At 38.7% G+C, this 17,716-nt stretch overlaps 1 protein-coding gene and 1 pseudogene across 2 annotated transcripts; both read right to left on the reverse strand.

Annotated features, from left to right (window-relative positions):
• Positions 1-7,190: 7,190 nt before the first annotated feature.
• Dtd2 (D-aminoacyl-tRNA deacylase 2) lies at positions 7,191-16,991 on the reverse strand. Of its 2 annotated transcripts, none has more exons than XM_048362558.1 (3): positions 16,835-16,991; positions 13,247-13,316; positions 7,191-8,079 (listed from the first exon to the last, which is right to left on the reverse strand). In XM_048362558.1, exons 1-3 carry the CDS (start codon positions 16,943-16,945, stop codon positions 7,850-7,852), a joined length of 411 nt encoding a protein of 136 aa, XP_048218515.1. In that variant the 5' UTR covers positions 16,946-16,991; the 3' UTR covers positions 7,191-7,849. The 2 variants fall into 2 exon arrangements, with proteins under 2 accessions (XP_048218515.1, XP_048218514.1); XM_048362557.1 differs by having other exon boundaries at positions 7,191-8,175.
• LOC125363717 lies at positions 15,748-15,876 on the reverse strand (annotated as a pseudogene).
• Positions 16,992-17,716: the final 725 nt, after the last annotated feature.

Here is a 17,716-nt window from a genome sequence, read left to right on the forward strand (position 1 = left end):
CCATTGGCTCATGCTAGATCTTCTTATCACTCACTAGCTCAATCTCAAGAGATCTTTTCTACTGTGACTGTTCTCCTTTCAACTGCTCTGCTTGAAATTGCCTTTTCTAACTTCTTAACATCCATAATCTTCTTGATCTCTTCTCTTCAGTCTGTTAGCTCCCTGATGATTTTATCTTTCTGTATTCAATTTAGTTTGTGAGGACAACTGTTGCAACTATTTTCTCACTAGCATTTGTAATTCCTTCCAATCCATGACCTTAAAACGTTGAATCTCCTGCCAATCCCTGAATAAGGACCAACACAACCATCTGCTTTTTCCAGTCTACTGTTGGGATGCCAAGAAAATTGCATAACCCTGTTTCTAATTTACTGTATTATTTATTATCTAGAATCAGCTAGTTGGCTCAGTTACACGCATCCTGTCATTGCTATTCTCTTTTTCTTTTCTGTGCTAGCACTGGAACTTGAACCGAGGCCCCCTGGATCTCGCTCAGCTTTTTAAATGTTTGTTTCCAGCTGGCATTCTACCACTTGACCCACACTTCTCCTTCAGCTTTTTGCTGGTTGAATAGAGACAAGAATCTCTTGATTTGTCGGCCCAGGCTAGCTTCAAGCCTCAGTCTTCAGACTTTAGCCTTCTAAGCTGTTAGGATTCCAGGTGGGAGCCACTTGTACCTAGCAATAAAAAAAAAAATTTAAAATGTTATTTAGTTCTCAAGATATCTGGCTCAGTAACATTAGAGAAACCTCCTAATTGTCAATCCCAGTGGACTTTTTTGCTGTTTTTTTTTTTAATTTTTTATTGTCAAACTGATGTACAGAGAGGTTACAGTTTCATACGTTAGGCATTGGATATATTTCTTTTTTTGGCCAGTCCTGGGCCTTGGACTCAGCCTGAGCACTGTCCCTGGCTTCTTTTTGCTCAAGGCCAGCACTCTGCCACTTGAGCCACAGCGCCACTTCTGGCCATTTTCTGTATATGTGGTGCTGGGGAATCGAACCCAGGGCCTCATATATATGAGGCAAGCACTCTTGCCACTAGGCCATATCCCCAGCCCCTGTTTACATTTCTTGTACTGTTTGTTACCTCCTCCCTCATTCCCCCCTCCCCCTTGCTGTTATTTTTTATAGCACTGGAGATGGATCCTAGGGCCATCATGTGCTAGATAGGCACTCCAGTAGTGAGCCCGATCCCAGCCAGTCCTTTACCAGTTCTTTCTCATGTGACTTCTCTAATGGGATGGATACTGTTACCACAGCCCAACTGGATAAAATGTCTCCCTTCTCTTAGATTCTATCACATCAGTCTGGGCTGGGAATATGGCCTAGTGGCAAGAGTGCTTGCCTCGTATGACATCATTCTCTTCTCATTTTCTACCTTTCTTCCTATCGCTCATCATCTGCTTGGCATTTTCTGCAGGTTTTTGTTAATACTCATCTAGTCCACTTTTCTCAGTTGATATTCTGTACACACATTTCTCGGGTACTGTCTTCCACTTTGGTGACAGATAAGATGAGAGGTCGCAGTGCGCACCTGTAACCTCAGCATTCAGGAGACTGAGGTGGGAGGACTCTTAAGTTTGAGACCAGCCTGGACTATACAGAAAGAACTTATTTAAAAAATAAGTGTACAGTTAAGTAGTGGTAAGTATATTCACATTGTCATGAAATAGATCCTCAGGACTTTTTCATTTTGCCAAACTGAAACTCTATACCCACTCAAAAATAATAAGTACTCATTTTTTTAACCCCCTTATCTCCTAATAACCACCATTCTATTTTCCTTCTTCTGTAAATTTGACTATTCATATATATCATATGTATGGAATCATATGTATTCATCTTTTTTTTTTTTCAGTCCTGGGGATTGGACTCAGGGTCTGAGCCCTGTCCCTGGCTTCTTTTTGCTCAAGGCTAGCACTCTGCCACTTGAGCCACAGCGCCACTTCCAGCTTTTCTATATGTATGGTGCTGAGCTTCATATATATGAGGCAAGCACTTTTACCACTAGGCCATATTCCCAGCCCCTGTATTCATCTTTTTATAATTGGATTAAAGTTCATCCATGTCATGACAGGTAATGGGATTTTCTTTCCTTTTCCTTTTTTTCTTTTGTTGGTCATGGGGCTTGAACCTGATCAGGGCCTGGGCACTGTCCCTGAGCTCTTTTGCTCAAGGCTAGCACTCTACCACTTTGAGTCACAGCTCTACTTCCAGTTTTTTGGTGGTTAATTGGAGATGAGGGTCTCAAAAACATTCCTTTCTGGGCTGGCTTTGATCTCAGCATCCTGAGTAGCTAGGATTACAGGCATGAGCTACCAGTGCCTGACATTTTTTTTTTCTTTTTGATAGTGTTAGGGGTTGAACTCAAGGCCTCACACTTGCTAAACAAGCACTCTACCACTACAGCCTTCCTCTAGTCCTCTCATGCTTTTTTTCTTTTTTTCGGGGGGGGGCTGCTCCTGGGCCTTGAACTCTGGGCTGGAATGCTGTCCCTAAACTCCTTTTGCTCACTCAATCACTTGACCTACAGCACCACTTCTGGCTTTTTCTGTGATTAATTGGAGATGAGTCTCATGGACTTCCCTGGGCTGGCTTCAGACTGCAGTCCTCAGATCTCAGCCTCTTGAGTAGCTAGGATGACAGGTGTGAGCCACCAGCACCCTCAATGTCTGTTTTCTTGATGGACACCTGGGATGTTCCTACCTGCTGGTTATTGTGAATAGTGCTGTTATCAACAGAGGTGTGCACGTATCACCTTTAAGACTCTGCTTTCAGTTGTTTTGTATGTATGCCTAAAAGTGAGTGAGGTCTCTGGGTCATTTGTTAGTTCTGCTATTAGTTTTCTGAGGAACTGCCATGCTGCTATTAACTTTGGTGACTTTACCATATATTTGCAACTAACTTCCAAATTTATATTTTGTGCTTCAATCTGTCTTCTGGAAAGTATAGAGATAGAAGCTCTTCATGGAATGTCCTGTCATCTACTGTGCTTTCCCATACATGTATACAGTAGGCTCTATATAAGTTCTACTAAAAGATTGTCTTTTTTTGTGTGTGTGCCAGTCCTGGAGCTTGAACTCAGAGCTTAGGTGTTATCCCTGAGATTTTATGCTCATGTCTAGTGCAATACCACTTGGGCCATAGCTAGCTCCATTTCTGGCTTTTTGGTGCTTACTTGGAGATAAGAGTCTCACCATGGACTTTTCTGCCCTAGCTGGCTTTGAATCGTGATGAGTTTGTGGCACCTGGAGAAAGAGTGTCTTTTTATTCTCCAAAAGGATGCTAGAAAAGAAAAAGGCTGTTTTTTTTTTCTTTTTTACTGATTATTGTGAGTTAGGATGGATCACTATTATAGGCTTCTTTATAGTAGTCACTGTGTAATACATTTAGCTATTTGCTTACAATGTCTATCAGTTGTCTACACATACTAGTAATATTATCTGATTCATTCAGGTAACAGTCTCAAATACTTATCAAAAACTGAGGCCATCACAGTGGCTTAGTTGTAAAACACTTGCATAATTTCTCTTTCCTATACTAAGTAGGGAGGAAATAGGAAGAAAATTTGAGTCAGTATTGTATTGAAGTAAGGAGGCTGGGTCTATGCTTCCCCTAGATAACTAACCCTTGATTTCCCTTGATTGTTCCCCTAGATGGTTTGCTTTTTGATTAGGTTTAATTCCACACACCTCAGTGGTCTTAGCCTATATAAGCTTTGCACTAGCTGCATTTGGGGCTGCTGGTCTTTGACACGAGAGTCCACCAGCAGTCCTCTGGCTCTTCAATAAAGACTCATAATTTGGCCTCTTAAGTGGTGGCTTCTCTGTTTCTCATGACTGAGTGTCCTTACAACAGTATGACTATAATCCTACATGTATTTGAGGAGAAACACACATAGATGGATCATATACTTGATGAATTTTAGTCCGATCATACCTCAATAAACTAAATATGCCAATAAAAATTTTAGATAGCTGTATAACACTACTGATAGTAGGATTACAAAATATTGTTGGAGGATATGGACATTCATTATTATTTAGGAGATGATAACAAAGACACTGAGTAATATTTTAAACAATATTTTGAAATAATCTTGAGGTTAAACTTAGGGTTCTGATTTATGGTGGAAATAAAAAGCTATCACTAAGGTAATGTAGAGCAAAAAAAGTTATTATTTAAAGATTCTCAGACATGCACAGAACTTTAAAATTCAGTTGTAAAGAAAACTAGTCAAAAAATAGAGAAAGAAAAAAAGAAAACTAGTCAGTGTATTATAGAAAAAAAAAGAGGAAAAGGGTATTAGTAACAATGGAAAGGAATGCAGAGCGACAGTAGCTCAAAATGGGCTTGGCAGAGTGAACACTGAATCTCCAGGGAAACATGGAGCTATGAAATGGCAAAGAGCCGTGTGAAAGGTCTAGAATAAATTCTGTGGTTCACCTTTTAAAAACCAAAAGAAAACTCATGAGCTATAAGGAGTGCGGTATTATTTTAAGGTAATTAGACTGAGAGAAACAACATTAGCTCAAATGGGCACATACCTAGACACTTTTTAGGTCATTTACATTCAACTAACTCCTAATAGAAAAGATTCAGTTTTCATCATCCACAAAATGGTAGCGCTGAAGGGATTTTAGGATTTATCAAGTACAATTATTTTTCTGATTTCTAGAGGATCGAGTAACATACAATTTATGGGAAAACAAACTCTAAACACAAAGGTTTCACTCTTTGTTCATATTTATCACTCCTAACATAATCCATTTTCACATACTAGTTTGTGTAAATCATTTGGAGTACCTGTTAAAATGTAGACTCCATAGCTGGATGCCAGTGGCTCAAGCCTGTAATCCTAGCTAACTCAGGAGGCTGATATCTGAGGATTGTGGTTCAAAGCCAGCCTGAACAAGAAAGTCAATGAAACTCTTACCTCCAATTAACCACCCCAAAGCCAGAGGTGGAGCTATGGGTCAAGCGGTAGAACATTAGCCATGAGCAAAAAATATCAGGGACAGCACCCAGGTCCTGAATTTAAGCTTCAGGACCAGGACCTGTAAGATGGTTGTAGGATCTAGGTGAAAGGTATATGGGTGTTGACTGTATTATAAACTTTCAAGGTTTCTGTAGCCTTGAACTCATTTTTCCAATTGTTAAACTCCAGGACACTGGTGTTTCCATTTACTTCTATTTTGAATCAGCTGGATTTACCTATATAATTCCTTTTTCTTTTGTCTAAATTTTTTCCTCCTCATGTTGCTCTCAATTTGGTTAAATTCTTGTTTTCTATACTGTCTCTCTCACAAACCTTAATGTTCATGACTGTACTAAGATGACAATGTTCTTCCATCAGATGACATTTCCTTGATCTATCTTTGCAGTGCTATTTTACCCTTCTTTTAGAAACAACTGCTTAACTATATTACTAGTTAACTTAAAAAAAAAACATCTTGGGGTTATGATCTTCACAAAGACAGAGGTTGTGCCTATGAGCTAAGATTGAATGGTATTTTTTCCTTAGTTTCATCTATAATTTTTGTAATTATGACTCAAACCTGCTTTACATTTTATTTTTCAGATTCCAGGGCTTGAACAATTGCTCAGCTGGTGCTCTTATCATTACAGCCATGTCTTTAGCCCAGTTTTCTTTTTTCTTTTTCTGTTTTCTCTATTCTTTTCCTATGTTATTCTATTTTAGAACTTGAGAATCAATAACTGCATTAGTAATGAGCTCATTGTCCTTAATTTCTGTTTTATTGATTCACAATATACTAATTGAAATGTAATCAACTATTCATAAATTTGCAAATTTCATTTTCTCCGAGCTTCTCCAAGGAGGCGTATGTGCCTTTCAGAAAGATAATAGTATGTGTTTTAAATCATTTTGATTTTTGTGTTTACGTAATATGCTGACTCACAGCCCTTGATTGCTATTTTATAGTTGAAGCAGTCCTTTGAAAACTTCCATGAGCTATTGAGGGAGAACAGCAATTTTGAGTGCATGAAGTTATTAAGCAGAAGATTATGGACAACTTTGCTTCCTTTGCAGGGAGCCTACAAGAAGAGGGTAAGTGAAATAGTGCATAGGAAAATATCTCTACCTAAGTACTCTTTTGGCCCAATGCGCTCAAAATTTCTATATAATTTTAAAGTATTTCAATAATGAAGATATGTTGTAGAAAGGCAGATAGTGCTTAAATAATTTGCCCAAAGTCACTGTATAGGGAGGAATCATTTCTACCTTTTTAACTTTAATAGTGAAACTTGTTAAAATTGAAATTGGTTTTGATGAAAGCTTAGCATCTCTCACTGTAGGCACCCCGCCCCCCAACCCCAGCTTTTAAAAATTGACTCCTTTATGCCTTCAATTTCTTACATACTTTCCTCTCTTGCTTTTGCAAAGTTTATCTTAGGAGTTTTGTTACATTCTTATTTTAGTCATCTCTAGGTACCCTAACAAACTATCAAAGTTTGGCTGGCTTAAACCACAAATTTATTTTCTCACAGCTCCAGAGGCTAAAAGTTCAAACTAGGGAGTTGTCAGCATGGTCAGCTTCTAGTGAGAACTCTTCTTCTTGGCTTGTAGACAGCTACCTCATTCTGTGAAAGGAGACAGCTAGCTAGCTTTTGCTATTTCCTCTTCAAAAGGACCAACCTTCATCCTTAACTCTAATCACTCCCCAGAAGCCTTATCTCTAAACACACTGGAGTTTAAGGCTTCAACATATGGCTAAGGGAGGGCGTGCACACACACACGCACACACACACAGCACATAACATTTACTAACAGAGAGACACTGACAAATCATCAAGCCATACAAATCTGGTTAAAAACACCTGATACCAATTAGTTACAAACAAACTATTCCAGTAAAAATTTTCCCTTGTTTCTTCCTTTTATAGTTTTGATTCAAAAGGAAAGGAACTGAATGTTAGAGGAACATGCATTGTAAATTAAGAAAAATTTCATGTAATCAAAAAAAAAAAGAAGAAACTGAGACATATTGGTTTTTGACAAAAACTGAGAAACAGAATACTAATGTAGTTGTGGGGGTATGTTTAACAAAAACAAACTTTGATTTTTTTTTTTTACTTATAAAATTTCTAATTGACATAATACACATTTATAAGGTACGAAAGATTCTAAAGCATTTGGATGTTCTTGGAAAATAATGTAACGCACAATAACATTGCTATATCACATTTTAATAGGTATTATTAAAAACAATAGTAAAATATCTGATTTTATTCAAATTACAGAAAACTGGGCTGGGAATATAGCACAGTAATACAGTGCTTGTCTAACATGTACAAAGCTCTGGACTTGATCCTTAGCACCATCAAAGAATAAATAAGTAATACAAAATAAAAAACAAAGAAAAAAGTAAAACTGGCATAGTAAAATAAAACAGATGAAGTTATAGTTGGTTTGTGCTGGGTCTTAATTTTAATACAAATAGTTACTTTTATTACTACATAAACTTGTGGCATAACATGTATTTTTATTGACTGTACAACTCAACTTTATTCATTACAAAATAGGTTTAAATGCATGTGATCTTTTAAGTGTGGTCAAGATTTTCTTAATGACTAGGAGGTAAATAGATGACATTTTTCAAATTTTTCAGTGGAAGGGTGGAGGAATGTAGAACAGAAGGTGACAGATCTAGTTATGTGACCAGGCAAGGTCATCTGATTATCAAGTTACAGTTATTTATAGCACCCAGGATTTTCTTGCCTCAAAGTGCTGCAGACGAGTGTATTCAAGGTGAAGAAGTAGAAAATCTAACTATAGTTCAGGTCTTTTAGTAGAAAAACAGTTGTGGGAACTAATCTTGAATTTATCAAAACTCAATCAGATGTGTGTATGGCCCATTGGTATCAAGCTTCAGTACTTGCCTGTTCCCATAAGTGCCATGTTTCACCACAACCCCAGCTTCCGCACACTTGCTGTTTGCAGCGAATTCTTTTTCACAGAGAGTCACAAATTGGGAATACAGTTCTAACCCTTCTTCTTTTCCACAGTTAGAATGATACTGCATGTTTCTTCCTTTTACTCTGCCTCCAAGGGTGGCTTGGGGAATGATTAGAACATCACCAGGTAGTGCCAATATAGAGACGTGCTTGCCATTTTCTGTCTCACTTAATTTCACATTTAACAATGTATTAACTGGAGGGAGGACAAAAGGTAAAACATTTTGAAACAAAAAACAAACTTGAAGAAAACCATCAATCTTTTAAATTAGTTGGCAAATCCCACATTTAAAGCCCAGTTTGCTCTTACTCCTTACCTCGTTGCGATTCAAAATTCTGCTTCATTAAATAGTCCAAATATGAAAAAGAACAAAACTTTATGCAGAAAAGATCATGACTTATTGTTTATTTGTTTGTTTGTCCTGGGGCTTGGACTCAGGGCCTGAACACTGTCCCTGGCTTCTTTTTGCTCAAGGCTAGCACTCTACCTCTTGAGCCACAGCACCACTTCCAGCTTCTTCTGTTAATATGGTGCTGAGGAATCAAACCCAGGGCTTCGTGCATGATGGGCAAGCACTCTACTGCTAAGCCACATTCCCAGCCCTAAGATCATGACGTTTTTAATTTACAGAATTAACTGTACCATGAAACCTCAGGAAAATATGAGATTTTCCCTTGCTATTTCCTGTATTTTATAAGTAAATCCCATTAGAAAATACCATGATAAATCCTTCTCAAACCAAACTCTGTTCCATAACAAAGATTATCAGAATGTCATTTATTATTTTAAAATTAGTTACCTACAGTTTTGAGCTGTAAAAAAGCTTTCAGGTTTAAACTCATTACATACCAACTCCTTTTGCTTTTTCATAACCTTAATGGTACTATTGACATGGACTAATCATTTTACAAATACATTCTATGGCAGAAAATACACTGTTACAAATAAAAAAGTAAAGATCCAGAGCTATTAACACTATCTTCATATACATACAAGAAAACAGTGTGATATTTTCATAGCATTTATGAAACTATAGCTAACAAGTGTCAAAACCTAGTGTCACTAAAATTTTATCTAAATTTAGAAAACTTTTATACCTCAACATTTAACCATTTAAAAAATGATAAAAAAAAGAAGTGTCTATTAGAATCAGATACCATCCAAGGAGGTAATAATGGTATAAATGAATTGTGCTTGCAAAGAACAGTACTGAGAGAATGGTAAAATGACTTTTTTTTTTGCCAGTCCTGGGGTTTGAACTCAGGGTCTGGGCACTGTCCCTGAGCTTCTTTTGTTCAGGGATAGTACTCTACAACTTGGGCCATAGTGCCACTTTGGGCTTTTTCTGTGTATGTGGTACTGAGGAATTGAACCCCGGGCTTCATGCATACTAGGCAAGCACTCTATCACTAAGCCACATTCTGAGCCCCCAAACAGTAAAATGGTAAAAGAAACTATACAAACCTCTCACCTCTATTCTCAAATTAGACAAAGGCATGCTTTTGGCAGGTATCTAATGGTTTGAATTACTAGAGGATCTATAGTAAGGATTTACTATATCCTTATAGTAAGGATATTAGTAAGGATTTGGTTTGGCTATCCCCTACTCTGTAAATCATGTAATTAACCAGTTAAAAGCCTCCCAAGGTAAACACTCAAAGGAACTCTCAAGTTATGCTTTATGTACCAACAATTTTCACTTAACATCTATTTAAATACCTCTATAATTTCTAAATTACAACTAGGGCTTTGCTATATAGCCCGCAGTCCTTAGTGGTTGCTTCTGTGGAAAACTAACTTTCCAGAGTGCTTCATTACAAGCCTCAGGCTGGTAAGAGACTAAGTGGCCAATTTTGGATTAACACAGGAGTGCTAGTACAAGCTATTACACTTCTACACACTTCCCTCTACTGGCAACATCTTGGAACTCAATACTGATATAAATATCCGTAGGTAGAAATAGATCCAAAACAAATATAAGTAGAATTAAAATGAGACAATGAATTAATGGCATGCTGGAAACTCAGAGATCCTAACATAGGTTATCAACCAAATAAATCCAAAGACATTGACTAGAAGTTAAGCCTTCACAAATCTCTAGACCACAGCCCAGTTATACAGAAGATGAATTTAGAAAGACTTTCCAACTTCTGCATTAGCTATGTATTGTGGGCTTAATTCCCCAAGTGTTACAAAATTTGATTGGAAAGATTGGAATCCCTCTAATGAGTATGAGGTGTGTGTGTTGGGGGGAAGTGGGGTGGTCTAAGAGAATCTTATCACATCGGCGGACTTTTCTTCCGGGAGGGCAGTATCTATCAGTAATAGATTTGTTTATTTATTGCCTGACCTGGGGCTTGAGCTCCCGGCCTGGGATCAGTCCCAGAGCTTTTTTGCTCAAGGCCAGTGCTCTACCACTTCAGTTGCAGCTCCATTTCTGGCTCCGCCCCCGCCCCCACCCCCTCCCTTGGTGGCTAATTGGAGATAATAGTCTCTTGAACTTTTCTGCCTGTGTGTGCTGGCTTGAACTGTGACCTTTTGATCTCAGCCTCCTGAGTAGCTAGGATTGAAGGTGTGAGTCACTGGAGCCCAGCTAGATGTATTTACTTTGCTTGTAACTCAAACCAGCAGTCTGATTCTTCAGATGCATATGGTCCTTTACTGAGAATCATACCAAGTTTTGTGTTAGATTTTGCACTTGAAAACTTACATCCTCAGTGTTTTATCAAATTCACCACCCTCTTACATGTCTATTTAAAGTGAACTCACATAGACATATACAGAGCATTTCATCTATGTAGAATAAAATGCAGCTTGAATTGGTTGGGTTTATTTTATGATTAAAGTTCATTTAAGATTCTATGATCCAACCTTAAAAAAGTCAATCTTAAGAATGAAAAGAATTTGGGGCAACAGGTGGCTTAGCGGTAGAGTGTTTGCCTAGCATGCATGAGGCCCTGGGTTCGATTCCTCAGAACCACATAAACAGAAAAAGCTGGAAGTGGAGCTGTGGCACAAGTGGAAGAATGCTATCTTTGAGCAGAAGCAGCGACAGTGCCCAGGCCTTGAGTTCAAGCCCCAGGATTGGCAAAAAAAAAAAAAAAAAAAAAAAAAGAAGGAATGAGAAGAATTTTAGAGAATCTTATTATATTTTTTTATGGCCAGTGAAGATTTAATTGAGGGCAAAATCTTAACTTAGGAAAATGGACAGGTCTATTACACCTTGACATCAATCAGTACCTCACAAATTATCCTCTACAATGGAAGTCCTCATTTCATTTTCTTCTTAACCTCTCAAACATTCCTTATTATGTCCTGGGTTCAAGTTCCAAACTAATTTAAATACTGCCTTTCTACTGTCTTCTATTATAGTCTCCTGAATGTAATTTTCAGAATTGTCAAATGTTTGTTATATTAGTATAAAAAAGCCATACCTTTCTGTCCAAGTAAATTATTTGCTCTCTTCTAGGTTAATGTCTATGAGCTTCAACTACCTAATATTCAAATTTATATATAATTTATATATTCTTAAAATTTGGAGACAGGGTTGATTAGAATGGCTTTGAACTATGAACAAAGGAATAGTCCTCTTTCAGTCTCCAGAGTGGCTGTATTCCTTTTTTTGTTTTTTGTTTTGCTGGTTCTAGGACTTGAACTCAGGGATTAGGCATTGTCCCCGAGCTTCTTTTGTTCAAGGCTAGTACTCTACTACTTGAGCCACAGTGCCACTTCCAGCTATTTTGGTAATTTATTGGAGATAAGAGTCTTATGGGGCTTTGAACTGTAATCCTCAAATCTCAGACTTCTGAGTAGCTAGGATTACAGGCATGAGCCATCAGTGCCTAGCTTAGATTTCTTTCTCTCTCTCTCCCTTCTTCCCTCTGTCTCTCTTTTCTTTGCTGGTCCTGGGGCTTGAACTCAGGGCCTGGGTACTGTCTCTGAACTTCTTTTGCTCAAGGCCAGTGCTCTACCACTTGACCGACTGCACTACTTCTTTTTTTTTTGGGCAGTCCTGGGGCTTGGACTCAGGGCCTGAGCACTGTCCCTGGCTTCTTTTTGCTCAAGGCTAGCACTCTGCCACTTGAGCCACAGCGCCACTTCTGGCCATTTTCTGTATATGTGGTGCTGGGGAATTGAACCCAGGGCTTCATGTATAGGAGGTAAGCACTCTTGCCACTAGGCCATATCCCCAGCCCCCCACAGAACTACTTCTGGCCTTTTCTGAGAAGTTAAGAGTCTCACAGACTTTCCTGCCTGGGCTGGCTAAACAGTGATCCTCAGATCTCAGCCTCCTGAGCAGCTATGATTATAGGCTTGAGCCACAAGCACCTGGTTTTAGTTTGTATTTCCTATTGATTCAATTAATAGGTGCTATCTTTCATTAATAAGGATAATATAAAATGTCTCCAAGATTAGAGATAGCTATATCAAGCTTTTTTTTTTTTTTCTGGATATACGTGATAGAATCAAATACTGACTTCAGACAGCACATGATTGATTTGATATATCTGAATCTAAATGACTATTATAAAGAATATGCAATGCCATGGGTATTTCAGTATACAAACTGCAGTCAAATAAATGATTGTTCAGAGATCCTTGAACACTTACTTTTGCTTCCGATGCAACCAGAGGAAGTACAGCTGTGATAACACTATGGTTTAAAAACTAGAATTGCATTTGTACATATTTCTTACCAGGACATTATACATAAATGGTTAATATAAATTCTTCCATAAAAATGATGTAATTTTGACCTGTATAAATTTGACAGGACTAACACTTTGTAGATACAGTGTTGTCTACTGCCTCTGTTCTCTTATCTAGGGAAACCTTAGTAAATGAACAACCTGTTTCTCCTAATGTGGCCACCAGCAACTTTCTGTAACCTTGGTCTAAACTACCTTGTGTGTATTTTGTGTGCTTATAAATCAACCTATAATCTATTATGAAAAGCTAAGTTTTAAAAGAATACATGCATACCTTAATTGTAATAGAAAAATAGCTAAAACCAACAATATTAAACAAAAACTCTAAAAGAAAAACAATACTAAACTAAAACTAAGCTAATGAATAACTTATATACCAGGACAATTTATTATTATATTTCTATAGTTCAATGGTAGAGTGCTTGTAAATGGCAAAGTGCAAGTAAATAAATAAGTAAATAAGATTGTACTCCTTGTATAGTGCTTTTTTTTTAAATCGCCACATGTATATTGCTGTTCTTTCTCACTCATTAAAAAGAAGAAAACAAAACACATACCCATTTTGGGAAGAAGTTCTTTGTCAGCTCCCTTGAAGAAGCACACATAAATCACTAATCCTCTTTGAACCTACAAGAAATCACCACAGAAAACTCTGGTTAGGGAGAAGTCCATAGAGATTCAGGACTCAATGAAAAAAAAATTCAAGAAAATCTTACAAACATAGAGATTAAGAGCAACAGGAAATGTATGATAGTTCTGATTTCTAAATAAGTATAAAAAACAAAATCCTTTCAAGTTTTAACCATTACTATTTCTTAAAAAAACTAAAGCTTTTATTTATTATTTTTAATTTATTTTGTGCCAGTCCTGGGGCTTGAACTCAGGGCCTGGATGCTGTTCCTGAGATTTTTTTGCTCAAGGCTCAAGTGCTCTACCACTTGAGCCATGACTCTATTTCTGACTTAAAAAAAAAATTGAGACAAGAGTCTTAAGGACTTTCCTGCCCTGGCTGGCTTCAAACCACTACTCTCAGATCTTAGCCTTCTGAGTAGCTAGGATTACCAAGTGTGAGTCACCAGCCCCAGTAGGTTTTTCTTTTTAAAGTGAAGATCACATTATAATTTCATATATTTACTTCTATTTTAATAGAAGTTAGTAGAATTTCAACCAGCATCCCCTCATCTACCAAGTAAGGCTGACAGGCTTAGAAACATTTAATGTGCAAGACCCATTTATTCAGTACCAGATGAATTCACATTATATTAGACAGGACTGATGAATAAGCAGCAGTCTGACTGATATATTTTGACATCACCACTCTATACCCCCTAACTTATTTACTAACACACAGTGAGTTTGATTCTATTTCTATGGGAAACTGTCTGATTATTTCAGTTATTGTTAAATACCTTAAATAAGCATAATGATTAGAAATTATATTTATGGTAATAAATTCTACATGACAAGATTGGTTGCTACCAAGAACACCAATTTATTTATTTTACACAGTGACTTGGATATTTTTATTAGCTCTTTTAAGACAGGCTATAAGAAAAAAGACATCTGATAAATGACTTTGATTCTGCTGATTATGTCATTAAATTCATGATTGTATATGTAAACCTTGTTGACTCCAGGAGCTATCAAAGACTAAATAGATTAATAGTCATTGTGTTTAAAATATTGCTGGGTTCATGGTAAGTCCTACATATGATTATTAAATGAGTATATACATTTAAAGGCAGAAACACTATCTAAATATGAACTTCCACAGTACTTCACATGTTTTATGCATTACAGGGACTCAATTTATATCTTGATTGCATTAACATTCAACTGTATCTCCTAGGCTCCATTATCTACATAATGTTCTTTGTAAATATAGCTCTGTACTCACACTTACTCGCAAAAGCAGTCATTCTTAAAAGCACAATTGTGGTTTTGGAAGATGTATACCCACAAGGGGCTGCCAAGTTGAATTAGACACCTGCACTACTACTATGGATAGAATTTTCAACATGAGGCCAAATCTTCATTATATGTCCTGTCAGATTAAGTACTTAATTACTCCCAGAAGTTGATTACACTAACTACATTACTTCCTTTCATTGCTCTTTGGTTTATTCCAATAATATACCTTAAGATGTGATCTACATATTCCTCTCTTCAAGTCAAAACCATCACTTTCCTTGCAGTGTTCTGTTTTTCTTGGCACTACTGAGGTTTGAACTCAGGGCCTTGAGTTTGCTTGGCTGCAGCTCCATCAATTGAGCTATATGACTTCATACCTGCTGTTTGCCAGTTATTTTGGAGATGGAGTCTAAGGGACTTTTCCTACTTGGGTTGCCCTCAAACCATGATCCTTCAGATCTAAAAGCTAGGATTACAGGTGTGAGCCCCCAGTCTTTCTAACTTTTTTTTAAATTACAAAACATCAAATAAAAAAGTACAGTTAATTCTCACTTAAAAATGCTCCATTCCCAGAAAGAAAAGCATTATCGTCTGTGATGGCAAAGTTCTTAATGAATGAAACTAAAATAAGTAACTTTCAAACCACTGAAGTGTTCCATTAACAAAATTAATGGAACAGGGTAAGTGGTATGTGAGAAAAGGGAATTTACACTTTCTCAACATCTAATTACTTGTCAGCTCTTTAATTCATTCATGTGTGGGAGGGAAGGAAAAAATCTTTAAAAACAGTGTCTAGCGTTTATAAACACAAAGTGACACACTAGAAGGCTGCAATAAAATATCTGTAATTATACGTAAGAAAACATGGCATGAGAAAACCTAAAAAAGAAATATGGAAGAACTCTAAGTGATTACTAGTTTGAAATTTGTAGTGCCAGAGAGCAACGATCAAATTAGTTTATTCTACATATTTAGGTATACAAAACATGAATGTAAAGGAACAAAGTTTCAAATATGGAAGAAAAATAAAAACCTCAATGAAGAATCAAAACAAAAGTTAAAGAAAAAGTTTGAGAAAAGGAGGTGGAAACAGAATTGCTGTTCTCCCCTCCCCAAGGGAGAGTACAGAGGCAATTCACAAGAAGTTGTCATAACAAATTATGCAGTCAAATCTCCCACATCAGGGGAAACTACAGAACATCCGAGTGCAATGGATAAACTTCATCCTGGAAAAACCATCTTCATGATCAGGGTATTTTCTCTGTCAGGTAAATATGGAATACAGCAATTTTTAGTGTTCATAAACGATTTCCAAGTTAGCACAAGTAAATGATAGATTCTGATGTAAATGCGATCAACCATATCTTCACGCATAATATTTAAAATGACTGTGTGTTATAGTAAAGCTAGATCCTGGACTTTATTAGCAGATAAGTGAGAGATTCTCCTACATTATTGATTCTCATTATCTCCTAACGTTTTAACTATGAGCTTTTTTTTCTTTTTAAATTAAATTTTATTGAGGTGATGTACAGAAGGGGTATAGTTATTTATTTTTTTATGTTTTAACTTACTCCCAAAATATGCCAAGACACTTTAAAGAACATTGTATTTGCCTTTGTGGCCTACTGACTGGTTGTCTTAAAAGGATTAAGTATGGAAGTAGAAGTCATATTGAGATGTCTTAATTTCTTTGGAGGAAATGTGTTCCAATAACAATGCAAAACTATTATAAAAAGTAGTAGTCTTGACTTCTTGGTACCATAAACGAGAGTCCTAGTTGGAAACAAGTCAAAATTTCTTGAAGAAGATGCTTGGGCTGGTGATTAATAAAAACGCTTCCCTGCTTAGGCCTGGGGGTTTGATCATCGAGTGCGGAAAATAAGTTTCTTGAAAACTAAATTGTTTCTCGAGAAATCTCCTTCCTGCGCTGAGCCCAAGCGACACAAACCAAAGCAGGTCTTGAACCCCCAAATCCAGCCTACAAGAGGGAACCAGTGCGGTTCAGGCCCAGGGTACCGAGCTGCCCGGGGCAAAGGAGGCCTACGGCCAGGGTGTTCCCCCGCGGGGGAGGCCTGGCGCGGGGTGCTGCGGGGTGGGAGACCCCGCGGGCCAGGACGCCGCGCCAGGCCCGGCACCCCGGGGGCCAGCGGGCTGGCAGAAGGGCGCGCGGGGACGAAGCGCCACCCAGACGATGCGGAAAAGGATACCGAGAGCTGCCCGGCCGCCGTTACCTCCACCCACTGGGCCGTGGCGTCCCCCTCGGCTGGACAAACTTGCAGTCGGGCGTGCAGACACTGCTGCAGGAGCGCCCGGGCCTGAGGTACTCGGCCGCCGTCAGCCATGGTCGGAACCTGCTCCGCCGCGCTCCCGCAGGCTCACGCCGCGCAGGCTCCGCCCCCCCCCCCCCCCGCGCTACGCCGGGAGGGCAGGGAGAGGCGGGGCGAAGCGGAAGGACCGCCCTGATGCGGGTGGCTCCGCCCCCTTGCGCTACGGTAGGGGGCGGGGCGTAGCGGAAGGACCGCCCTGCCGCCGTGGCTCCGCCCCCGGAGGACGGGAGTCCCGGATGTGCCTTCAAAGGCTGTGTATGTCTAGCGCGTTGAGCCAGTGGGCAAGTGTCCCCGCGTTGCAGTAGGCTCTCGGGGTGCATTGTGAGCCAAGACGCTTTTGGATGATGTCTTCCTTCGGTCTTCCCCCACCCCCCCCGGAAGTTTCAGCAAGGACTTACTTAAGTAAAACAGGATAAAGTAGAGAAATGGGGGGAACTGGGGGGGAAAGGGAGGAGAAACATTTCTTGCTTCCCATGCAAGAAATAGCAGCCAGTGACTCCCTGCACACTGGCCTTTTCTTTCCTGGCACGGGGATGTGAACTCGGGGACTCTGGTTCTAGCTGAGCTCAGGCTGGCATTTCATTGCTTCGTTGGAGATGGACTCTGGTGGACTTTGCTACTGATTCAGACTTTGAACCTAGATTTTCCAGTGCCACAAGCACTGTATTTCTGAGTGTATGTACTAGGCAATTTATCACCTGGTTGACACCCCCAGGTCTCCTGTACTTCTCGTGTGTGTGTTTCTCTGTGTGTGCATGCATGCGTGCTCGCGAATACTGGGACTTG

Source organism: Perognathus longimembris, chromosome 14, assembly GCF_023159225.1.
Source record: "Perognathus longimembris pacificus isolate PPM17 chromosome 14, ASM2315922v1, whole genome shotgun sequence".
Classification (NCBI taxonomy): domain Eukaryota; kingdom Metazoa; phylum Chordata; class Mammalia; order Rodentia; family Heteromyidae; genus Perognathus; species Perognathus longimembris.

Coding starts and splice junctions, on each gene's coding strand:
- Dtd2 (XM_048362557.1), bottom strand. CDS start 16,945: ATGGCTGACGGCGGCCGAGTACCTCAGGCCCGGGCGCTCCTGCAGCAG. Junction 13,317..16,834: donor CCACGGCCCAGTGGGTGGAG/GTAACGGCGGCC, acceptor GATTTCTTGTAG/GTTCAAAGAGGATTAGTGAT. Junction 8,176..13,246: donor AGAACTTCTTCCCAAAATGG/GTATGTGTTTTG, acceptor TCCTCCCTCCAG/TTAATACATTGTTAAATGTG.